Source organism: Aquarana catesbeiana, linkage group LG01 (assembly GCF_042186555.1).
Source record: "Aquarana catesbeiana isolate 2022-GZ linkage group LG01, ASM4218655v1, whole genome shotgun sequence".
Lineage (NCBI taxonomy): Eukaryota > Metazoa > Chordata > Amphibia > Anura > Ranidae > Aquarana > Aquarana catesbeiana.
In genome coordinates, this window is record NC_133324.1 from 405,574,859 (window position 1) to 405,601,433 (window position 26,575).

The 26,575-nt window shown below is 43.4% G+C and overlaps 1 protein-coding gene across 4 annotated transcripts in view; it reads left to right on the forward strand.

Annotated features, from left to right (window-relative positions):
- Nucleotides 1-26,575, forward strand: part of JAK2 (Janus kinase 2) — a 338,377-nt gene that overhangs the window by 60,343 nt on the left and 251,459 nt on the right. For all 4 annotated transcript variants that reach the window (XM_073635018.1, XM_073635011.1, XM_073635003.1 and 1 more), the window contains one exon: nucleotides 1,870-2,108. In XM_073635018.1, coding sequence (XP_073491119.1) covers nucleotides 1,892-2,108 — 217 coding nt within the window. In that variant the 5' untranslated portion in view covers nucleotides 1,870-1,891. The remainder of the gene's footprint in view (nucleotides 1-1,869; nucleotides 2,109-26,575) is intronic.

Sequence of the window (26,575 nt, forward strand, 5' to 3'; positions counted from 1 at the left end):
TAATCGGGGGAGAAGTATTTGAACTTGTTCTCCCGCCGATGATCTCTGCACATGGAGAATCCTCATTGATTGACACAGTAACGGCCAGTTTATGAAGCTGCGATCTCAGCGCTTCACTGGCGATCTGAGTCAGAATTCACACTCCCCGATTCACCAGTTCAGAGGTGGAGAATTGGTGAGTGAAAAGAGAATCCCGGGGGATCTGAGGGGGAAAGAAGAAGATTTTCAATTTCTTTCTACCTCGTTCAGACCCCCCAACACTGTAACCATGTCCCCCTGTCATATTTATGTGTATATATACATATATATTTATAACGGGTATATGTATATAATATATATAATGTGTGTGTATGTATGTATGTATGTATGTATGTATGTATGTATATATATATATATATATGTGTGTGTGTAGGGGGACTCCTTATTTTTTTAACATTAACCACACTGTCAGTGTATTGAGCGATGATAATTTATCACTGCTTAATAAACTGACATCTGTGTTTCTGTGAATTTCTGGTACTGTAATCTTGTAAAGTCTCACGAGATTCCACTATCAGGGGGCGTTCTCCATTGTTTGAAGCGTTTGTAGATCGCTTCACTCCTCCAAAGGTGAAGCGATCTACTCCGCTTCATAAACTGGCACACAGAGGAGAAAGATTTCCACTGTGAATGCCAGAGAACGAAGCAGTGAATAGATTTCACTGCTTCATAAAAGAACACCTCTGCCTTTACAATTTACAAATAACAAACATGTCATACTTACCTCCACTGTGCAGCTCATTTTGCACAGAGTGGCCCCAAGCATCCTCTTCTGGGGTCCCCCGGCGGCTCTCACGGCTCCTCTCCGCATCCGATAACCCCCTAGGAGAGGCGCTCTCCCGAGGGGGTTACCTTGCGGGCGCGCTCCTGAGTCCAGCATTTGCGTCCACAGACACGAATGCTGGACTCGGCACTGCGTCATTGGATTTGATTGACAGCAGCGGGAGCCAATGGCTGCGCTGCTATCAATCTATCCGATCAAAAGCCGGGACCCTGTGGAGAGAGCGACAGCGCGTCCCCGCTAAACAGATAAAGGGGCTCAGGTAAGTAAAATGGTGGGGCTGGGGGGCCGGTGACTGCCAGGTGTTTTTTCACCTTAATGCATAGGATGCATTAAGGTGAAAAAACACAAGGGTTTACAACCCCTTTAAGGCCTGGTTCACACTAGGTTGGCTTATGATGCAAACAGAATTTCATGACGAGGGAAATTTAATTGTTTTTGGTGCCCGACCGTCCTAATCAATGTGACACAGACGGCACGGTGCAATTTCGGAAAAGGTTCTTGCACTACTTTAGTTCGATTTGCATTACAACTTGGCCCCATAGAATATGCACTCACTTCAGAGTCGCACCACAAGATCACACTGTAAATCGTATCAGTCGCATCACAGTAGTTCTAAAATAAATATTGCCACGCAAGCCATGTTGTAATTGAACGTACAACACTTGTACTGCAGCATGTGAGACAGGGATTATTTGTTTCCTTTAGTGCCTTGTTACAAATGTGACCATTTTTTTAAGCATTTTTCAGTTACCGTATTTTTTAGAGTGGTCAATTAGAATTATGATGATAGCAAAGTGCTTTTTGCAGCTTTAGCAACTTTTCTTTCTGGATCCAAGTGCAGAGACAACCCATATATGCATCGCTGGGCAAATGCTGTTGATTTCCATTTTATTGCTGTAATAATTTGTTCTAAACATAATGCTTGTTTTGGGTTTGTGGTATTCATTCTTCTGGCAATTTAAATGCTGTTTTCTTTGATTCCAGAAATGTATTCAACAAAAAACATGGATCAAAAGAAAATTAATGTTTTCTGTCTTCTGTTACAGGTAACGCATATGAAGTAGTGTAATGGCTTGCCTCACAATGACTGAAATGAGCATGAGTACAGTTTCTGCTGTTCGTCCGAGTGGAGATTCTTTGCTGCATTGTGTGTCGAAACCAAGTGATCCAGGCTTCTACGTTTTTCTGTATCATGCATTGGGAAAGCCTGATGGAGACTATCTTGCATTACCCCAAGGGGAATATGTTGCGGAAGAGATTTGTATCACTGCAGCAAAAGCTTGTGGTAAGTGCAGTTAATCTTTATGGATTCGTGAGCAGAACTGGGAGAAGTAGAACAATCAAACAAGCACCTTTTTTGTAACATTATTGATGGTTTGGAAATTGAGCTGCCATGCAGGTGTGTTTTTAGCAGTGTGCATTCATGTCTATGTTCATTATACCTGGATTGGATAGTAAAGTGTATCTATAGCCAAAACGTTTTTTAGTTTTGGATAAAGTGGATGAGGTTTACAACTCCTGTCGGGTTAGTGAGCAGATACCTAGTTTTGTCAGGGACAGGAAGTACACAGTTAATTGACAACGCAGACACAGATAAACCCAATACAAGTGTTCACATTAGGCTAAGTTAACACTGGCATTGAAAGCAGGCGTTTAAAGGGTGTTTTTAACGCTTCTTAAATGCAAAGGATACTATGGACAGCTCACAGTACGGTTTACATTACCAAAACATGAAGCGTTAGCATTGCTTTGCTTCAAAATTGAAGCCTCGTGTCGAGTCTGGTGGAGTTTGAAGCCTTTCAGCGCCTCCCATTCAAGTCTATGGTTTGCAGTGTGGTTGCGGCGTGTATAAAATTAGTTTTAACAAAAATAATGCAGGAGGACTATAATGTCCCACAATGACCCAGAATGCCCTGTAATGATAGAGGAGAGCATAGAGTGTCCTGCAGTCACTTCCTTCTATGCACTTCCTGTTTGTGCTGCTTGAAGATGGCCAACATCAACTCCTGAGGGTAGGTGCATAAATCATGATACAAGGCATGAAAGTGCCATTTAGAATATCTCTGAGAGAATTGGATGTACCCAATGCTCATACATCCGCACCAGGAAGCAGAATGTGAAATAAAGCATAGTAAAGGAATCCATGCTGCCGACGCGTTCCCTGGTAACGGATTGTGTGCAGGATACATTCACCATGACAAACCACGCCTCAAATTTTTTATCTCCTGTAATATCACCTCCCTTAAAAAAAAAAAAAAAAAAAAAAAGCATTTGTGAAGTGGTTTTGACGTGCCTTCATGTGGTTGTACACCCTGTACAACCACTTTTACCTACAGGTAAGCCTATATTTAAGGCTTTACCTGTAGGTGCTTGAATTATCTCCTAAACTCCATGGTTTAGGAAATATTTACTAAAAAGCTGAGCGCCGATGTCATTGGCCCACGTGCTCTTTAGAAAGGGCACATCGTGCCGCTTCTAATACGGGTCATGCCGTGACTGGTGGCTCCCGCGCGGGAGTGACGTCACGCGAACCTGGCCAGTCACAGAGCCGGAGTTTGCGGCCCCCAGAAGAAAGAGGGGCGAAGATGGACACTCCCTGCTCGTGGGGACAACGGAGACATCGCGGGCTTCGGTTTCAGGTAAGTGACACATACTGGGCTACTATGGGATGCATTGTAGCCCATTATGCTTTACCTTTGCAGGGAAATAAAGAGGAAGTAAAACCCACCAGGGTTTACTTCCTCTTTAATGTGCATCAAACACATCAAAAAAGCGACATTATCGCCTGTAAAACGCCAGTCTAATGCCCATACTAGAGCAGATTTACACTAGTCTTAACGCCTCTACTGAAGCACAGTACCTTTTTTTTTTTTCCTGTGTGATATACAGCTGTCACATGACCCAGCTCTTTCCCACTCAGTAGGGAAACATGAGCATGATGAGCTTCTAGTCCTCTGCTGCTGGTCACATCTTCAAAATAAAAGAAAAAAAACACACTTTGGGGGATGCAGAGTAAAAATATCAATAAACTGTCTTAAATTGTCATTCAAATATATTTGAAATTAAATCTTAATTTCTTTTGGCAATGACATGGTGTGGGCGGATTTCTGCCAGTCAGACTGTGTCACGCCCCTCCAGTCTGTGTCTTAATTGTGTTTAGCTGGTTAGTGGGCATGAAGGAGGAGGGAGGGAGTGGGCTGTCATTTGACTGTGTATATGCCCACATGTGTGACTCTATAGTCACTTAGGCTGCTCAGTTGTGATAGGGTGGAAATACTCGGCATAGAAACTCACTGAAAACTGAGCATGTGCACTATCTGCCAACACTGCTCTGTAAAATCCCCAACTGCAGTGGGGACATGGACAGAAAGGAGAGATGGGGAACAGCAGGATCAACCATTATTTTGTAAAATACTGAAAACGAATCTCATAGTGACTGAGTGAGTATGAACAGCATGTAATACAACATTTATTGATAGTTTTTTATGATGTGAGTTTAATGACACTTTAAGTTATGCTGCTAATAATCAAGATAAAATCAAGACAAACCGTAGCTTGAAAATAATGATCACTAAGGGAAAATATTGCAACTTGTTCTTGTAATTCCTTAACTGTCCTACTGCCATTTTATCGGGTAGCTGTGCATAAAACATTTTTTATGGCAACACAATGAACATTGTTTTAGATGGTTTAATATCCTATTAAAGAGTGTAACAAATACAAATTGAAACTAAGAATAATCAGCTAACACTGATATCAGATTTTTTAAAATTATTTTTAATATGTGTACTTCAATGCACATACATCACATAAAACTCCATTAAGTGGTTTATATGACAGATTTATATTAGCCTTCACTGATTAAATTTATTTACGAGAGCAACAGTAGAAAATATTCTAAAAAGCACCGCTACCGTGCGTAGAATATTTTCTTAACATGCCCAGCTAGCATAATCCCTCTAATCCAAAAGAAAGGAAACTACCCCCTGATGCATTTATTGTTTTATTTTACCAATAGCAGCAGTATGGCACACTACAAAAAAAAGCAGGCAATCTATAATACATAGTAATCACATTTTGTACTGTACGTTTTTTTTCCAGCTACATAGATCCTCTAAAAATGTATTAAGGCTCGGTTCACATAGGTGCGATGCAGGAACGCTGCAAATCCACTGCGGGTTCCTGCATAGCACCTGGCGTGCAAGGCAATTCACACTGTCCTTTGCGAACCGCTGCGGTTTCAATACAAATTTAATGACACCCCCAGATCGGTTTGCATATGGCAGTGCGAATTGTTAGTTTGGACATGAATCAGATCGCATGGGTGTGAACACCCATGTGATCCGATTCTGGTGCGGACCAAAAAAAAGTGTCCTGCACGACTTTGGTCTGAATGCGTTGCAAATTCAGCCAAACAATCTGTATGGCTGAATTCGTATCGCACAGACATCGCATGTGATTTATCGCACAGCGCACTAGTGTGCACCCAGCCTTTAAGGACATCTGTCATTAAAACTAGAATCTGTGTGGGAAGGCTTTTGATAGATAGGTTTAACTTCAGCACCCCAGAACCGGTATGTGGCACTTGAATCAGGAGCCACCCTCCATTAATATTTTTGTTTCATGTTAGATTCACTTTGATGGTGCAGAAAAACCAGTGATGTTGCAGAGATGGTGAGAAAAGCCAAAACATGTCCTTATGGGGAGATCCATTCTCCCTTCCTGTCCTGGTAACCACTGTCAATAAGACACAAAGTTAAGATAATCTTCAAAAGGGAAAAGCATAACACAAAAATCTGTCAGGCTCTAATCCTTGACCACTCAATATTGTTGAGTAATAGAATGTTTATTAATGTGTCCCTGTTAAAGCATCTTATCTAATTTTCTGACTCTGTCAAAACAGATGTTTTAACCCTTCCCACTCTATACAAAAAAAGTTTGGAGTAGAGTGCTAGAGTCTGAACTTGGAATCATTTAAATGTTAATTGTTGTGTTTTTTTTTTTTTTTTCTTTTTTAGCTTTCCTAATACCAGTCTCAGGTTTCAATAAAATGCATACTAAATTAAATCAGAAATATCTTATTGAATGAATACATTCTTATTGAATAAATTCTGTATTTAGTAAGGCTTGGTATCAATTATGGATACTGGCAAAGCTGTGTCTTTCTAGCTGTTATGGTTTTACAGGCCCCAGCATGCTTTGTCATTCATCTCTTCCTCTGGTGTATTATAAAAATACACTTGCCAGCGCCTGATGATTGCAGCACCCTTTCCAGAGCTGCTTCCAGCTGACCCCTGATGCTGTCCATTAGGGGTTGTAATCCCCTACTGGACTATTGTATTTTGACAGCCTACAATTGATGAAATGCACAAAGACTCTTGGCTGCTATGTAGGTGTAAGAATAAAGCCTGGTACTACATACGTTATGTTTTTTTCCCGTTCACCCCAGCATGGTGAACTGAACGAAAAAAAACCTGAGTGGTCACCAACTATGCAATGTTAGTGCGGTGATCTCTTCCGTTGAGCTTTTGTTTTCTGACACGGGGACTATCCCCTCACCAGATCAGTGATGACCGCTGATCAGGTGCTGGTTTTACACCATGCTCATTCGACACACGTCAGTCAAAGAGCTGTACACATGGGGTGAAAGTCGCCCAGTTTCTACTGAACTGACAGTTTTTTCCCACTTTTCAGCCCATGGGTACCCAGCGTTACATTGGTGGTTTTGAAAGGGTTAAAGCAACCCTGTTGCTAAAATTGTAATGGTCAAAAAATGTGCCCCCTGCAGCAAAACAATTACCTCTCCCATTGCCCACAATGCCAGTCTCCCAGCTCTTCATCTCCTCTCTTCCCCATGGCGATCGCTGGGAGAACGGCTCCAATTCAACACCGCCTACCGGCGGTGCTCGCGACCCCCCACCCCCTCAAGGCAGTCCCACACTTGCCCTCAATCATTTTCCACTCGCAAAGTGCTAGCAGGCCAGTGAAAATTTTGAGGGTTGCTTTAAGAATCTTCTGAACCCAACAGTTTTAGGAGTGCCTAATTCCTGGACCTCATCAATATGTTCATGGTTTCTTCTGGCCCCTCTGTCATTACAGGGCACAGTATTAGAGTGGTGGGGGCCAGTTGGAAGCAACAATGTGTTTTGTTGGGACAGTTCTGGAAGTGTTGGATCCTGAAGATTTTTCGTACTGTGGTTTCTCCACAATAAAGCAGCGATCAGTGGCATTGACAGCTGAAAACCGTAAATACTCTTTTCTCTTTCGTTCATTGACGGACACAGTGCCTCCTTACTCTTGACCCTTGGGTTATATCGCCTCTGCAGGATTAGGACTAGGCAGAACAAAAAATACCTGGCTACGCCCATATACTCAGTCAGTATATAACCCCCTCCCTGCTCTAGGTATTCAGTTTTTTTTTTTTTTTTTCTGTCTAGTCAGGAGTAAGGACCTAACTCAGTGATGACAAACCTTGGCACCCCAGATGTTTTGGGACTACATTTCCCATAAGGTTCAACTACACTGCAGAGTGCATGAGCATCATGGGAAATGTAGTTCCAAAACACCTGGGGTGCCAAGGTTCACCATCACTGACCTAGCTCCTTGGGATCTTTTGGTCCTAGCAAATTTAACTTTTTGTCTTTTTTTCCATGCATTTTCTCCTAGGAGATCTGCAATCAACTGCCGGGCTGGGCGACGGGCTGGATAATCTAGATCCAGTGGTCTCCCCAGTCCAGCCAGCGAGCGCGTGCAGACCGCAGCTACGCGCTAGGTCGGCCAAGACATAGCCTCAACGGACGGAGGCTGGCCTGTGAGTTAAACGTCTCACAGGGTCGCATACGAACGGGCTCTGGTCCGAGTCGCATCGGTCCCTTGGCCGACGGCCCCCCACTTCGGTGGCGAGGAGTTCTGTCTGGAGGGTCACCCGCACCATGGATCGGTAAGTACAGTCCCCCCTTTCCCTCTTTGTGCGGTTTGGGGTGGACGCGGGTACCCTCCAGGGATGGTCGGACCTGCAGGATCCATCCTCCCATCCTAAAGTCCCCTGGTAAAACTGGGCTTCCCCCTCCCCCCACAGGTTGGTGGGAGTCCCAGGGCAGGCAGTAGAGACCCCTGGGGGTCTCCCCTGCCATTTCCCTTCTGGGTGGTGTGTGTCCTGCCCTGGCGGTATGGGGGGGTTTCAGTGCAGAGGGTGCAGTGGAGACCCCTAGGTGCATGCTCTGCTGTTTGTGCAGTGTGAGGTAGTGTGCAGTGTCCCCTTAAATGTTCACCCTGCCTGGTGGAGTACAGTACCTTTTTGGAAGGGGGCCCCCTTGCAGAGGGTGCAGCAATGTTGGAGGCACAGAGGATCCCGGCAGCATGCTTCGGCAAATCAAACGACCAGCGGCCATTTTTGGGTGGTCTGATGACATCACGGCAGCCATTTTCTCTTGGTCAGGCTGGTCGCCGCCTGGCGGCCATGTTTGTGTAGCTGATGAGTTTACCGCGGCCATTTTTATGTTGGTCTAGCTGGTGGCCATGTTTGTGTAGCCGGTGATGTAATGGCAGCCATTTTTCCTTAGTCTAGTAAGACGCTAGAGATGGCCAGAAACTCGTGGAGATGCCAGAGCTCCTCCTCTTCCTCCCCTTTGCTTCTCTTCCTGTCCCGGGATATATGAAATGGACGCTGACATTGGGGTTGCTGGGTCCGAATTGCAGTGCTCCTCCGTTTTGGTAGGGTGAGTTTTTGGGGGTCCTTGTGTATCTCCCTCCCCGCTGATGGGTATCTTGGTGTGTCCCTTAGTTGTGCCAAAGTTCCTTTGTACTACAGGATCTTTTTCCTTATGGAGCCTCAGGGTCACACCTCACCCACTGATCCCCTCATGGAGGTGGCAGGTCCCTTGGTCCCCCAGCTTCCCATGGTTGCGCTGATGGCGGTCCTTGAGTCATTAGTATCTTGGGTGGAAGTAGCATGTGGGCAAAGACCCGGGAGCAAGTGTCCCCTGCCTTCCCCAGCTTAGTCTGTCTCATCTGATTCTGACCCTGATGCCGCCGTGGCCGTGGCCCGTCCAGGGGGGTTTAATATCTCTCTCCCTGACCCGTCCGATAGTGAGGATGAGTCCACTGCGGTCTTAGCAGCAAGTGAAAAAGCGCTGGTGTACGCACTTTTTACTGCGGTGCTGGACACTCTAAAGATGGTGGATGCGGCTGAGAGGGCCACAGATGTGGCTGTGTCCTTTGGAACGCATAAGTCACCTTGCACACCAAGGGTGTTTCCTTAACTACCTTATTTTGATAGGTTTACCTATAAGGAATGGAAACAACTAAAATCACCCTTTGTGGTCCCCAAATGTTTCTCAGTACACTATCACTTTTAAAAAAGTGGACTACCCCACCAGTGGTGGACCCTCCTCTTTCTAGGTTAAATAAAGCAACCATGATCCCAGTAGAAGAATCCCTGTCCTTTAAGGACCCGGCTGACAGGAAAGCGGAGGCTGTGGCACACAACATGTTTACTATGGCTAGGCATCACGTCCAGTCTTGGCCTCGGCCCTGGTGTCGCAGACCCTAACTGAATGGGCCAAGCTTTTGCGCCAGGGTCTGGGCAGTGAGCAGGTTCCCACTGCTTATGTTGATTTAGTGGACCAGTTGGTCCATGGGCTACAGTATATTTGTGATGCAGCTCCTGTGCGGTCCAAGCTTTCTATTTCATCGGTGGTGATTAGACGTTTGCTGTGGCGTAAGAATTGATCGGCAGACCAAACCTCTAAAAAAAGCTCTCCTTGATCTGTCCTTTCAAGGCGACCGCCTTTTTGGGGCTACCCGGGATGACATCATTAAGGGTGTCACAGTGGGAAAGAGTACCTTCTTGCCTCAATCTAGGAAAGGGAAGGAGCCTCGTCGCAGACAGGCTCCCGGGACTGCAGATAAAGGAAACGGATCTCCTCAAGTCTTCCCCGAGAAGTTCCAAGCGATCTTGGTCTGGTAAGCCTAGAGCAGGCTTCTCCGGATCCACTGACAAGACTCCTTCAGCATTAAGGTCTGCTCTTACCCATTGCTGGGGTGGGGGGACATCTTTGCTGGTTTCCAGATTCATGGACCTCCTTTGTGAGCGTCAAAGGGGTCCACAAATTGAACCTTTTGGGGGTACCAAAGAAGGGGGACAGAATCTGTCCACTTCGGGGGGGCCCTGTGTCTCCTTGTGTGGGTATAATTCCTGTAAAGGTTCGGGTGACGTCCGAACTACCCAAGGTCCCCTCTAGCCCTGTCCAGGAAATTGGGCTATCTGGGTTTGACTCTGGAGTGAATGCTGACCAGGTTAGTAGTTTTTCCTTTCAAATGTCGGCCCCTTCAGCAGGTTCAGTTCAGTGGGAAATAACTGAGGCTCGTGGCAATCTCACGAGTTCCGCATGTAGACTCCGCAGTTGTCCTAGTTTCACTGTGGGGCCAATGCCTTCCTCTTCTGCGGTGCCTGCGAAGTACCGAGAGCAAAAGTCTTCCGGTGGCCATAAACGTCCCTTGGAAGCTACCTCTAAAAGAAGACCAGTTGTACCGAGGGCTGAGCTTCCATCCTGCTTTACAGTAACTGATTTTAATGGCCTAGCCATTGAAAGCCAGGTACTGAGAGATAGAGGTCTGTCGGGATCAGTGATCCCTACTGTGGTGAAGGCGAGGAAGTCTACTTCCAGTAAGATATACCATTGTACGCGGAAAGCGTACATTTCTTGGTGGTGTGATTCGATTGGCGTTCATCCTCAATCCTTTTCTGTGGCTCGGATCTTAGCTTTTCTTCAACAGGGCGTTGAGCAGAAGTTGGCTTTGAGCACCATCAAGGGCCAGGTGTCTGCCTTAGCAGTCTTCTTACAGCGACCCCTAGCCGCTCACTCTTTAGTTCGTACCTTCATTCAAGGAGTCCGGCATGTGGCTCCGCTTGTACGGTCTCTTTTGACGCCATGGGATTTAAACTTGGTGCTATCAGTTCTCCAGAAACCTCCATTCTAGAATATTCGGGAGATTCCCTTACATACAGTGGGGACGGAAAGTATTCAGACCCCATTAAATTTTTCACTCTTTGTTATATTGCAGACATTTGCTAAAATCATTTAAGTTCGTTTTTTCCTCATTAATGTACACACAGTACCCCATATTGACAGAAAAACACAGAATTGTTGACATTTTTGCAGGTTTATTAAAAAAGAAAAACTGAAATATCACATGGCCCTAAGTATTCAGCCCCTTTGCTCAGTATTTAGTAGAAGCACCCTTTTGATCTAATACAGCCATGAGTCTGTTTGGGAAAGATGCAACAAGTTTTTTAAACCTGGATTTGGGGATCCTCTGCCATTCCTCCTTGCAGATCCTCTCCAGTTCTGTCAGGTTGGATGGTAAACCTTGGTGGACAGCCATTTTTAGGTCTCTCCAGAGATGCTCAATTGGGTTTAAGTCAGGGCTCTGGCTGGGCCTTTCAAGAACAGTCACGGAGTTGTTGTGAAGCCACTCCTTCATTATTTTAGCTGTGTGCTTAGGGTCATTGTCTTGTTGGAAGGTAAACCTTCGGCCCAGTCTGAGGTCCTGAACACTCTGGAGAAGTTTTTCATCCAGGATATCCCTGTACTTGGCCGCATTCATCTTTCCCTTGATTGCAACCTGTCCCTGCAGCTGAAAAACACCCCCACAGCATAATGCTGCCACCACAATGCTTCACTGTTGGGACTGTATTGGACAGGTGATGAGCAGTGCCTGGTTTTCTCCACACATACCACTTAGAATTAAGGCCAAAAAGTTCTATCTTGGTCTCATCAGACCAAAGAATCTTATTTCTCACCATCTTGGAGTCCTTCAGGTGTTTTTTTTTAGCAAACTCCATGTGAGCTTTCATGTGTCTTGCACTGAGGAGAGGCTTCCGTCGGGCCACTCTGTCATAAAACCCCAACTGGTGGAGGGCTACAGTGATGGTTGACTTTCTACAACTTTCTCCCATCTCCCGACTGCATCTCTGGAGCTCAGCCACAGTGATCTTTGGGTTCTTCTTTACCTCTCTCACCAAGGCTCTTCTCCCCCGATAGCTCAGTTTGGCCAGACGGCCAGCTCTAGGAAGGGTTCTGGTCATCCCAAACGTCTTCCATTTAAGGATTATGGAGGCCACTGTGCTCTTAGGAACCTTAAGTGCAGTAGAAATTTTTTTTGTAACTTTGGCCAGATCTGTGCCTTGCCACAATTCTGTCTCTGAGCTCTTCAGGCAGTTCCTTTTTGACCTTATGATTTTCATAGTGGATGCTCTGACATGCACTGTGAGCTGTAAGGTCTTATATAGGCAGGTGTGTGGCTTTCCTAATCAAGTCCAATCGGTATAATCAAACACAGCTGGACTCAAATGAAGGTGTGGAACCATCTCAAGGATGATCAGAAGAAATGGACAGCACCTGCGTTAAATATATGAGTGTCACAGCAAAAGGGTCTGAATACTTAGGACCATGTGATATTTCAGTTTTTCTTTTTTAATAAATCTGCAAAAATGTCAACAATTCTGTGTTTTTCTGTCAATATGGGGTGCTGTGTGTACATTAATGAGGAAAATGAACTTAAATGATTTTAGCAAATGGCTGCAATATAACAAAGAGTGAAAAATGTAATGGGGTTTGAATACTTTCCGTCTCCACTGTACGTTGTCCCAGAAGGTGGCATTCCTGGTGGCTATTACCTCGGCCTGCAGGGTTTCAAAGTTGGTGGCATTATCCCGTCATAGTCCCTATTTAGTGCTCCATAGGGATAAAGTGGTTCTTTGTCCCTGTCCGTAATTTTTGCCCAAGGTTGTCTGACTTCCATTTGAATAAGGACATTGTGTTGCTGTCCTGGTGTCCCAAGCCGGCTCATCCCAAGGTACTTGCTTTGCATACCTTGCATGTGGTTCGTGCGATTCGGGTGTATCTGGAATCCACTGAGTCCTTACGGAGGTCAGACTCACTTTTTTTGGTTACACAATGACCAGGGAAAGGGCTGGCCGTTTCTTCGGCTACCATCTCCAGATGGATCAGACAGACTGTGACTCAGGCTTGTTCTATTAAGGGTCAGGTTCCTCCTTTCCTTGTCATGGTGCTTTCTACTCGGGTGCTTAGTACTTCGTGGGCCTTCCGTCATCAAGAGTCAATATCACAGGTTTGCAAGGCGGCCACCTGGTCGTCAGTGCATACCTTCACTAAATTCTATAAAGTAGATATTTTGGCATCTGCAGATGCTTCTTTTGGCCGCAGGGTTTTGAAGGCTGCTGTTTAAGAGGGGGGTTTCCTCATAAGGGGTGGTTTTTCTTTAAATATTTATTTTTTATTTCCGATGGGGCTCCTGTGACCCTGTTAAGGGTCCTATGTCCTGGTTAGGGGACTTGTGGTTAGCCTTGGGTTATTTTGCGCATCCCTCATTTTTCTTTGGCACTGCTTTTGGATGTCCCAATGGTCAAGATTAAGGAGGTGCTGTGTCCATCGATGAACAAAAGAGAAAATGGGATTTTTTTTTTTATTCACCGTAAAATCCATTTCTCTGAGTTCATCGGCGGACACAGCGCCCACCCCTCTATGGAGTTTTTGATACTTCTATTACTGCTTGCTACTAAACTGAATACCTAGAGCAGGGAGGGGGTTATATACTGACTGAGGACAGCCCATGGGCGTAGCCAGGTGTTTTTTGTTCTGCCTAGTTCTACTCCTGCAGAGACGATATAACCCAATGGTTAAGATTAAGGAGGCGCTGTGTCCGTTGATGAACTCAGAGAAATGGATTTTACGGTGAGTACAAAAATCCAATTTTTCAAGGGCATGTTTTTCACCATTTTTGCTTTTAGTGATTGGGTCATCCTAAAAGGTTATCGGTCAGGACATAAATGTGAAAGCAGCTCTTAGAAGAATATTTTTTAAACTGAACATCTTCTGGTTGTCAAACTTTCTTCAATGTGTTACGCCATTGCTGACCAACTTGTGAAAATATTAACTGCTATGCTGACGTCTGTACTTTCTAAGTCGCTCACCCAGAATGACTACTATATATTTCTGCATAATAGAAGAGAAAATGGGGCTTTTGATTTGGTGCAATATATTACAGACATGAAATTTAAAAATATTATTCAATTTTATTTATTCAAAATTGTAAAAACATTTTTAAAAAGTTTTTAAATGTATTTCGGCAGAAAAAAAAGTTTTACTCAACGTGTTTCTTCAGGAGATAACTTATGTGGATGCTGCATATGTATACTACAAAAGAGATATTAAAATAATCAATGAGCAATAATTGCAAACAAAAACAATGCAGAAAAAAGTAAAAAAAACACAAGTGCAAACATAATCAAAAATGGAGCAATTGCTGCTTACATTAATTGGTCTCGAAGAGAAAAATGTCATCTTGTATACCTTATTGAAATATCCTGACGGAGACACTAGGTTTTAACAGAATGGTGTCTAGAGGAAGATCTCAGCAGCCATAGGGGGTGATAAGGACCAAGGCCTAGAACACCTGGGAAGGAACAATAGGGTTGTATTGTATTTTGATAATAATCAAACTTTAATATTAAGTGCAAACAGTTCTTTGTTAGTATGCCTTTAGTAAATATTTACCTCCCCTTCACTGAAAAATGATAAGGCTGTTTGTAAGAGGCCTAAATAGGACCATTCAGGTACCCAGATAGTAGACACAGGATTTTCTTCAGACCAGGCAATGCAAGGCACAAAAAGTAGCCATAGCACCTCCTGTGAAATCAAATGAGGAAAAGTAATAATAAACCCACAGGCCAAGCTGACCCAAAATAATAATGCAATCTGCAAATATAAGCAACTATACCCTTAACCTAAGTGTCTCCTGTATTATGCACATTCTCCCCATTCAGTGTCATAACGCCAAGTGTCATCCAGGGTCCTATTTGTATCCCCCCCCCCTCACCTCCCAAACGTCCAATGGCACTGCTGGAGGTGCGGACGCCAATAACACCCAGTGCGCATGTGCAACATCACATGCCGTGAGTCCGGCTCCATCTTGGAAGTTTCAGCCAAATGGGGAAAGGCGATAACAACAGTAATCGCCCCAACCCCTAGGCTGGAACTTGGCCGGGTTTAAAGACCGCAAAGCAGCACAAGGAACTAACAGGGATGTACTTGTATGATGTGCTTTGAAATTTAATTATATTGATGCTTGCATTTCAAGCATTCTGATGCATTTGTTAGTGTAAAAACAGAATTGTTATCAATATAGAGGATGTGTTGAGGAAACACAAGTTTTGAGATTTTTGATAAGACTAAATGTTTCTGTTCTGCTATTGCTTTTAATTGTCTTGCTTCTGAACAGCTTAGATCAAGGCAAAGATCAGCTGGCACCCGGGCATGCTTCATGATCCAGAATGTGCTTTCAGTGGCTCTGAGATTGGTATGCAGCCTTGAAAACTGTGCGTGCAAGCCAAATTCTTCTGTAATCACAGCTAAAATGCTTAAGCTGAAGTTTCTCTTTTCGGTTGCTATACAAAACAATAGAAATGTACAATTTCAGTTTTTACTTAACAATGCAGTTGAGAAGTTGTTGAGGACGTGTTTATTACTTCATTTGATCGGTACACTCATGCAATTTTAAACAAGCCCAGGTGATGTTCTGCCCATTGGTCTGGTTTTGTGGGTGCTCCAAATCTTGCCTGGAAACAGTTAAAAGAGAAGTAGGATGGCTTTCTTCTTTTTTTTTTTTTTTCTTAATCTTAATCCCTATGAGCTGCTAGTATCTACAAATTGGCTGAGATAGCTTGAGATCAAAGCCCATGGGAAAGGTGGAGGAAAGCTGCAGAGGGGAGAAGATACAAACTGGAGGGAGCTTAGTGTAGATTAGAACACAAGATATGTACAGCTGCTGAAGGTGAGGAGACTGCACAGCTTGTCAAGTTGCCTCCACTTCTGGGTTTTGTGGTGAAATGTTGCCATGGAGACATGTGAAAAGCACGCTCGCTCTAGCTGGCAGCTGGGTGTGTGCCTGTTCACCAAGCAAGGCCACGTGTCCAAGAGAGGGTGGGACTGAAACAGGGAGTGTGCTGGAGGTGTTTCCATCCCCTCTAAACTTTCAAACACAGAAAGGAACCGTTACAGGCTCCTTCCTGACAGTTCAAATGCCTGTGCATCACAAATGAAAATGGTTGTATACCGCTGGAGGTTTTTTTTTTTTTTTTTTTTTTTTTTCTTCCTGCAAGGTAAAGTGATAATGTGCTAGCACATTATGTGAAACCTTAAAACGAAGCTGTTCCAGCGCCGGGATGTCAGCGCTGCAGCCGCTTCCATTTTTACCTCTCTTGCTACTGTGTTCGCGGGCTCCGGCTCTGTGACTGGCCTGGAGCCACAATGACATCACTCTAGCACGTGCGCGCGGGAGCCACCGTTCAGGCCTCAGGAGGAATGGCACTGGTGGCCGTTCCTTCACAGCACATGCTTTATAGATGTCACTGGCTGCATGTAATGTAAATATCTCCTAAACGGTACATGTTTAGGAGATATTTACACTACCTATAGGTGAGCCTTATTATAGGCTTACCTATAGGCAAATGTCCGCAGAGGAAGGTTACTTCCTCTTTAGAAGCCTTTAGAAGAGGAAAGAAAGAAAAGACATGAAAGCTTGAGGGTAGAATGTACTGCTCGTATTTCTTTCCCTCCCATACTTTTCCTTTTAAGTGCACTGTGCCTAATTAAACTGAATAAAAAAAAAAAAAAATAAAAATTGTGCTATGGCCAGGACCCCTTGGAATGGGTGTTCCTGGGCATGGTACACCTTTGGTCTGGTATGATTCGCTTCAATGTGAGTGCTAACTGTGCCAGAGCACTGAACTTTCCATAGATGACACAGAAGCAGAGATCACTGTGGTCTGGTTAGCAGAGTTGAGGATGTACCGTAAGTGTGCCCAGGAAGTGCAGACCAGTGGCGAGGTGGGGCAGCTGAACTCGGGAACGTTTCTTTTCAACCATGCCCAGTGTGAGTGCACCCATAGTTGCAAACTCCTTCATGCGCACAATTAAACATGGATACAGTATCATGTGGGTAATACTCTGTTTAAGCAAGTGCCTATTAAAAATGACAAAAAGGATAGTGTTTGGGTCCGTTCACACCACATGCAGTGCAATGCTTTTTTTTCCGCAATAAAAAAATCATGGAAAGTAGGTTATATGGGTTCCAATGGCATTGTTCACACCAGCAAGGTGCTTTCCAGTGCTTTTCCGTTCCAGAAAAAAAGTACAACATGCTGCTTATTTCCTCCCACAGAACTGTACTGGAACGCAGTAAAACACATCAAAAAAGTGTTAACTTCACGCATACAGAACTGATCTGGAGGATGTTTTTGTGGTGTGAACTGGCAGTTAATGGTAGGTCTGGAAAATCATGTCACTTGGTATGCCTTTTTGTACCTAACTGCAAAAAGTTTTATTACTAATAGGCCTCTTGCACATGAACGTGAAAAAAGCCTTATTTTTTACTTTTTTGAAATGAGATGCATTAATGTCTAAAACCATGCACACAGCTGAGTAACGATCAGGAATATTGAGTACAGGACCATAAAACAAAAATGGAAAACTTTACATTTGAGTGTATATTACAACACTGTCAATAAAGAAAAATTTTACTCATATATACGCTTGTGCACCATTACACACTCAACATTACTCAGGTCTTAACACATTTTTTTTTTTACTCAGGGACTTTCTGTTGACAAATTCCTGTATAAACAAAAGTAAATTACAATGCCTGTGTGCAAGGGGCTATAATGATATGAGTTGTGCATAAAAGGATCCCCAAAGCAGACAATTAAACAACTTGCCAAAGTAAAAATGTATTTTATTGTTGTAGTTACAAAAAAAACATTAAACATGCTTCATGACTACTTGCAACTTCAGAACATGTGTGTCACATATATTTCAGTTGGGGGACCAGAAGGAAGCTGCATTGAGAAGAATGGCTTCTCGATGCTTCTTTTTTTTTGTATAATCGATGTTTGTTTAGATTTTACAGAATAAATGAAGGCACAAAAAGTACAAAAGAAAAAAGGTACAAAATATACAATGTATGAAATGGCGATCCACAACTAACATAAGGCAAGCGACCAAATAGGTGGTAAGGATAGATGCTACATCGGTACAGACTGGCATAAAGTTTAGGAGCATATCTCGTAACAGAAATTATAAGGTCTCCAAATTCTCGCCTTACCTAATAAGCACCAATGAAAAATGACCAGTATGACCACAGTCAAGAATGTGCAGGAACAGGCAAGGCCTGTCTGTATATAACACCGCAATGAACACCCATCCCAACATTAGTTTAAAGTAATGGAGTAGGATGGAGCTGTGTTTGGGGTCGGAGATCGGACCGCTAACCAATCAACCAAAAAACGCAAAAGCAGACTCGGAGCAAACTAAGCACAAATTAAAATAAAAACCGGAACAAACAAAAGTACAAGAACCTTGTTGGTATAGACCAACCAACCGTGTCGGGAATTTTGACCGCTCTCTACTACACCATAGTTCCATTCAAGAATTCAGTGTCGAACCGTGGGCAAACAATAAATAAATATGCAATTTCACAATAGAAAGTGTAAGCAAGAAGAGGGGTAAATATACTTTTGCTGGCATTGGGGCGTATGGTTTTTGTCCAGGTGTAAAGTACCACTGGGGTATATATGTTTAGGTTAGTTTGTCAATTTCCAGCAACTAATGCATCCAATGCATCCACTAATACATGCGTCAAGGAACTGCTGTTTGTTTTTTGTATAAACCCACCTCTCTGCCTCCATAATCCTCCTCTCCACCTTTTTCTTCCATTCTTTAAGCGTGGAACAGCGACTTTGTTTCTAAAACTTAGGAATAAGGTTTTTCGCAGCGTTAAAAAGGTGCGGGGGGTGACACTTCTTTTATGATTTCAAAGAGGAGGGTGTAGCTTGAAAAAAATAGTGAAAGGGGCGTAATTCTATAGACTTCAGTGTAGTTTTTTTGAGTCAATGGCGAGTTTTCCTGCCAGATTCTCACTGCTTCTTGACGCTTTCTTCTTGCTGCAGCCTGAATTTTTCAATATTTTTATACATTTTATTTGTATTTATTAGGGTTGTACCGATACCAGTACGTCTAGTATCAACATCGATTGGTGCCAATACCAAGCATTTGCGCGAGTATTTGTACTCGTGCAAATACTCCGATACTTGACCCGATACCTGCATCCTCAGCGTAGCGGGGGGGCCAGACAGCCTTGCAGATGATCGGTGTGGGCAGTTACAAGCACCGATCTCCCTGTATACCTTTTTAGTAAAGCATTTGACAGCCGCTTCCCCTCCTCTCCGTCCCGTGGCTTTCAGCTGCTTTATTAAAAGCTATACAGGGAAGATCGGTGCTTTTAACTGTCCGCATCAATCGTCCCGACTGTCCCCTGTTTCCTCCTGCGGCTCCCCAGGTCATTTGCCAGCTCCCTGTCTGCTCTGGTCCTCCTCTGTGCTCCCCCTCCGTGTCCCCCCTCTGTGCTCCCCCTCCGTGTCCCCCCTCTGTGCTCCTCCAGGCCCCTTCCTGTCCCAGATCTGTTAGGACGGAGATCCAAGGAAGGAGCCGGTAAATGTCATTTATCGGCTCTTTTCTTTTCTGAACGAACAGAGGCAATGATCACTGACTTTGCCCATTCATAACTGAGCATCGTAAACTGTGTTACGATGCTTTAGTTTATGAATGAACAGGAGCTTCAGGTATTGGCTTATTTTTTTTTTAAAATGGCCGGCTGAAAATCTTTTTGTTTACTTTTTGTATTGTAAACTCTGAGCGTTGTACATGCCCTCAAAAAACAGTCTGATTGTTAAACTTTCTTTTTAATGGTGTCTTAAAGTTTGATTCCTGTATCCACTCAGTAGGAAGTTCATTTTCTGTAAATTCATTATATACCTCTTGTTCCAAGAGAGGACATGTACACTGAAATAAACCATTTTTGTCCCTGCTTGTAAAAGCTTTCTAAAAGTGAGTGATTTTGTTTTTGTACTTATTTATTTTCTTGCTTGTGCCAGGAAATTTGCTTGTCATTTTCAAAAGGCTAGTCTACATTTTGATCTCATTTAGAGAAATTGTTTTCCTTCCCTTTTTAGAAGTAAAATATGTTGTTCTTTTGTTTCAGTTTAGCCACTCCAACCTCCAATTTCATTTTTCATAATTGTGTGCTTGCGTTATTGGTTTCAACATGAACATAAAAGTGCTTCCTAGAGCATTGACCGATTCCATCATTATTTCCCTTTCTCATTTTCTAATTCCACTCTAGATTTATCTGCAACCCAAATGTTAAACCCGAAAGCTTTTTTTTTTTTTTTTTTCTTTTCAAAAAAGGTAATCATTTTACTGAATGGATTTAAAGGTCCATAAAACTTCATATGCAGTCTGTCTATGAGGAAAATGTAATATCTATTGTCTAGTTTGTAGTGCTAATGGCAAGCACCCCAGGGTATATGGGTTTTTACATTGTTACCCTATTAAAATGCAACTGTACAGGCATTTGAAAAAATTCTTTAAAGTGGAGGTCCGCCAAATTTTTTTTTTTTTTTTAAAAGTCAGCAGCTACAAATACTGCAGCTGCTGACTTTTAAAATAAGGACACTTACCTGTCCAGGGCGCCCGCGATGTCTGCACCCGCAGCCGATCTCTCCCTCGGCTCTCTGGTGCTGCCGCCACCATCTTCGGTAAGTGAATCAGCCTTGTGGCTTCAATGCTGGGCTCCCTACTGCGCATGCGCGGGTCGCGCTGCGCAATCCGAATGGTCCCTGCTGTCTCTGGGACCCGTGTTTGTCCCAGCAGACAGCGCGGACCGGGGGGGGGGGGTTGAGGGCGGGAAGAGGTGTATGCCCAGAAGTGGGTGCAAATACCTGGCTTAGACAGGTATCTGCACCCCCCTCCCCCCTGAAAGGTGCCAAATGTGACACTGGAGGGGGAAGGGTTCCGAAAAGCGTAAGTTCCATTTTTGAGTGGAACTCTGCTTTAAATTAAAGAGGCTCTTTTGTCCTTTTTAAAATAATTAAAAGACCGCGACTGAAAATACTGTAGTTGCTGACTTTTAATAGAGACGTGTAATTCCAGCAGCACCTGACAAAACTAGGTACCTGCTACCCGAAGAAAAAAAAGTTCTAAAAGTGGAAGGGTGTCAGTGGAGGGTCAAGGAAACTTCCCTTTTAAGGTGAAGTTCCACTCTCAAGCTGGATCTAGCTTCCACCGGGTCTAAAGGAGAGTGTCTTTAGACCACTGAACAACACTAATTATAGTTGTATTTTTAATGGAGGCACAAGGGGTTTGGCGGAATGGATGCTACCAGCGCTAGTTTGAGGGAACAATTTTACTTGGAGCCGTTTTCGCACCAGGTAATGTAACTTGTTCAGTTGACCCCTCAAAAGTGATTAGTGGGCAACACATGGATATCAGCTGCTTTTTATGTCTGTGGGTACCTTACAAAAAATACCCCTCTAATCTGCAAGAATTCCCACATCACATACACCCTACCACTTCAACTTATTTCTGCTACACTAGTGTATTTTAGAAACTGACCCTCATATTTACAAGATGCTTATGCTACAGTTTCAATTTAAAACATGTTCTTATGTTTACAGTTCTTATGCAACCCATTTTGATATTTAATGCCATTAATAATTCTCTTTCAACCGTAACAAACATTTAGCATACATTTTCTATAAATTTAAAAAATGAGAAGTTTTTTTTCTTACAGCCATTAGTATTCACTAGTGGACAGAAGCTCAAAGAACATGGTTTAAGCCCCAAATGGACAATGCATGTAAGATTATATCTTTGCAGGTCCTTAGGTTTCTTCAGCTGGAGTAAACTAGTATAGCAAAAGAATCCTTCATGATTCGCCTAAAGGATATTTATACTGAAGCACAAAATGTAGTATATTGCCGCTTACCAGTCCTTATGTGTAGGCTGCGTTAGTTAAAGTGATTAACTTTCAAACCCCTTTCACTGGCAGCCCTTCTGTTTTATCCAGGGATAATGCACTTTTTTTTTTTTTAGAAACAAAGCCTCTAAATACCTTTTTTTGCAGCTACATTCAGGCCGGTCACGTGACTACAGCGGGAGAGGCCGAGATCTCTCTGAGCTGGGGAGGTCACGTGGTCACTTGGCCCCTCCTGCTGTAGCCCTGGATCGGAGTAGCAGAGCATCTGTGAGTCACGTGACTGGCCTGAATGTAGCTGCAAAAAAGGTATTTGGAGGCTTTGTTTATAAAAAAAAAAAACACGTATACAGTGCATTTATCCCTGGATAAAACAGAGAGGCTGCCAGTATTAGTGACCATGAATCAGCCCGAGACAGAAGTATAGTTAAATCACACTTGTTTAATAATAACAATAATAAGGTAAACCGAGTAGTAGTCAGTCAAGCAAATGTCAGAGAGCCAGAGATAAACGTAGTAGTACAGCAAGCAGGATCAGGATCCAGAAGGAACGTCAGCTGAGCAAATCTCAACAGGAACGCAGGAGAAAGTCTCTGTGATGTTGACAAAGGCGAAGGCAGAGATCAAGTGAGCTGGACGACCTTAAGTAGGCAGGACTGACGAGCAGAATCAACAACAGCTGGCTAACTGTGGAGAGAGATGGGAGCTGGCAATTGCCGACAGCTGAGCGGCCAGCTCAGAGAAGGAAGGGCTGAGCCCAGTGCTGACAGCCAGTGACCATTATTAAACTTTTTTTTTAACTACTAATAGCGGCGGGGGTGTGGGGCAAAATGGCACAGCTGGGTGAAAGGACGTTATGTAACGTCGCTTCGCCCTGTGGCCACTATGGGGGCGCGCCCCCTGCTCGCTCATGGAGCCGATGCGAGTACTCGGCGGTCGCGATCACCGTCGGGCTCCCGCGATCACTCGGGGCACACAGAGAACCAGGATCTGTGTGTGTAAACACAGTTTTTGGCTCTCTGAGGGGAGAAGTGACAGATCATCTGTTCATACAGAGTATGAACACCGATCTATCTCTTCCCCTACACAGTCCACTCCCCCCTTCAGTTAGAATACACACTACGGAACACATTAACCCTTTGATCGCCCCCTAGTGTTAACCCCTTCCAGTGACATTTTTACAGTAATCAATGCATTTTTATAGCACTGATCGCTGTAAAAATGCCAGTGGTCCCAAAAACGTGTCAAAATTGTCCGACGTGTCCGCCATAATGTTGTAGTCCCGATAAAAATCGCAGGTTGCCGCCATTACTAGTAAAAATAAAAATGCCATAAAACTATCCCCTATTTTGTAGACGCTATATCTTTTGCGCAAACCAATCAATATACGCTTATTGCGATTTTTTTATTTTATTTTTTTACCAAAAATATGTAGAATACATATCGGCCTAAACTGAGGAAAAAATTTTTTTTTATATATTTTTGGGGGATATTCACTTTAGCAAAAAGTAAAAAATATTGCGTTTTTTTCCCCAAAATTATCACTCTTTTTGTTTATAGCACAAAATATAAAAACCGCAGAGGTGATCAAATACCACCAAAAGAAAGCTCTATTTGTGGGGAAAAAAAAAAGACGTCAATTTTGTTTGGGTGCAACGTCGCATGACCGCGCAATTGTCAGTTAAAGCGACGCAGTGCAGAATCGAAAAAAGTGCTCTGGTCAGGAAGGGGGTAAAATCTTCCGGGGCTGAAGCAGTTAACCTGCTATAAGGAAACAGGAGCTCACTTTTTTTGGGGGGGGGGGGGGGCTACAAACCCTTTAAGACCATTTTCAGCAAGAACATTAGATTACTTTTGCCTAATCCTTGGGTACCAAGATAGTCCAGTCCTCTCCTATTTTACCAGGGGCATGTTTTTTGGGCAGCCCCAGGTATCCTCCTTCATTTTCAACAGAAGATTCTTGTTGATAATGCCAGAAATAGTGTCCTTGTCACTTCCTGTAAACTGAACTGAAATCAAACAGCAGTGGCGGTGCGTCCATTAAGGGCGCATGGGCACCGCCCCCTATCTCTATCCACCCCCCGCTATGACTAATGGATAGATTCATGCATTGCATGAATTTATCCATGGCCGTCGCCGTCACCCCTATTCAGGCGTCCGGCCCCTTTTCAGATGCCGGGCGCCTGAATTAGTGCGGCGGGGGGGGGGTGTTTTTGAAGCACCTGATTAGAGCCATAGGCTCTAATAGGCTTCAGAAAAGGTGAACGAGCGCAGAGCATTGCGCTCGCAGTTCACCCAGGTTTGTTAGGAAAGCGAATATTCATTTGCTGTTCTAACACTGAACTGCCTCTCTGCCAATCAGGTGTGCGGGTCTGTTAGCCGTCACCTGATTGGCTGAAAGGACAGGCGCTACGATTGGACGCCTATCATGAAGAGGGGAGGAGACGCATGGAGGACACAGGAGCCGCAGTCTGAACGACTGCAAGGCCCCACCGTAACCTGCATGCCTGACCTGCATCCGAGACAGGATAAGTGCCAGGCAGACAGCGAGCGGGGGAGGGGCACAGTGGCTGCAATTGATATTTTTCAGTTTGTTTGCGACCCCCCCCAAAAAAAAATTTTGAGCACCAGCCATCACTGTCAAACAGTGTTGTCTTCTGTCTATTTTCAAATTACCCAGTTCCAGTTTAAAGTTGTAAACCTTCAGAAAAAGAAGATATACCCACTACGCAAAAATATTGCATGTACAGTCAGATCCATAAATATTGGGACATCGACACAATTCTAATCTTTTTGGCTCTATACACCACCACGATGAATTTGAAATGCACTAAACAAGATGTGCTTTAATTTGAAGATATTTACATCCAAATCAGGTGAACAGTGTAGGAATTACAACAGTTTGTATATGTGCCTCCCACTTTTTAACCACTTCAGCCCCGGAAGGTTTTACCCCCTTCCTGACCAGAGCACTTTTTACAATTCGGCACTGCGTCGCTTTAACTGCTAATTGCGCGGTCATGCAATGCTGTACCCAAACGAAATTTGCGTCCTTTTCTTCCCACAAATAGAGCTTTCTTTTGATGGTATTTGATCACCTCTACCGTTTTTATTTTTTGCGCTATACACGGAAAAAGACCGAAAATTTTGAAAAAAAATGATATTTTCTACTTTTTGTTCTAAAAAAAAATCCAATAAACTCAATTTTAGTCATACATTTAGGCCAAAATGTATTTGGCCACATGTCTTTGGTAGAAAAAATGTCAATAAGTGTATATTTATTGGTTTGCGCAAAAGTTATAGCGCCTACAAACTAGGGTACATTTTCTGGAATTTACACAGCCTTTAATTTATGACTGCCTATGTCGTTTCTTGAGGTGCTAAAATGGCAGGGCAGTACAAAACCCCCACAAATGACCCCATTTTGGAAAGTAGACACCCCAAGGAATTTGCTGAGAGGCATGTTGAGCCCATTGAATATTCATTTTTTTTGTCCCAAGTGATTGAATAATGACAAAAAAAAAAAAAAAATACAAAAAGTTGTCACTAAATGATATATTGCTCACACAGGCCATGGGCATATGTGGAATTGCACCCCAAAATACATTTAGCTGCTTCTCCTGAGTACGGGGATACCACATGTGTGGGACTTTTTGAGAGCCTAGCTGCGTACGGGGCCCCGAAAACCAATCACTGCCTTCAGGATTTCTAAGGGCGTACATTTTTGATTTTACTCCTCACTACCTATCACAGTTTCGGAGGCCATGGAATGCCCAGGTGGCACAAACCCCCCCCAAATGACCCCATTTTGGAAAGTAGACACCCCAAGCTATTTGCTGAGAGGCATGGTGAGTATTTTGCAGCTCTCATTTGTTTTTGAAAATAAAGAAAGATGAGAAAAAAAAATTTTTGTTTTCTTTTTTCAATTTTCAAAACTTTGTGACAAAAAGTGAGGTCTGCAAAATACTCACTATACCTCTCATCAAATAGCTTGGGGTGTCTACTTTCCAAAATGGGGTCATTTGGGGGGGTTTTTTGCCACCTGGGCATTCCATGGCCTCCGAAACTGATAGGCAGTGAAGAGTGAAATCAAAAATTTACGGCCTTAGAAAGCCTGAAGGCGGTGCTTGGTTTTCGGGGTCCCGTGCGCGGCTAGGCTCCCAAAAAGTCTCACACATGTGGTATCCCCGTACTCAGGAGAAGCAACAGAATGTATTTTGGGGTGTAATTTCACATATTCCCATGGCATGTTTGAGCAATATATCATTTAGTGACAACTTTGCGCAAAAAAAAAAAAAAAAAAAAAATTGTCTCTTTCCCGCAACTTGTGTCACAATATAAAATATTCCATGGACTCGACATGCCTCTCAGCAAATAGCTTGGGGTGTCTACTTTCCAAAATGGGGTCATTTGGGGGGGTTTTGAACTGTCCTGGTATTTTATGCACAACATCTAGAAGCTTATGTCACACATCACCCACTCTTCTAACCACTTGAAGACAAAGCCCTTTCTGACACTTTTTGATTACATAAAAAAATAATTTTTTTTTGCAAGAAAATTACTTTGAACCCCCAAACATTATATATTTTTTTAAAGCAAATGCCCTACAGATTAAAATGGTGGGTGTTTCATTTTTTTTTTCACACAGTATTTGCGCAGCGATTTTTCAAACGCATTTTTTGGGGAAAAAACACACTTTTTTAAATTTTAATGCACTAAAACACACTATATTGCCCAAATGTTTGATGAAATAAAAAAGATGATCTTAGGCCGAGTACATGGATACCAAACATGACATGCTTTAAAATTGCGCACAAACGTGCAGTGGCGACAAACTAAATACATTTTTAAAAGCCTTTA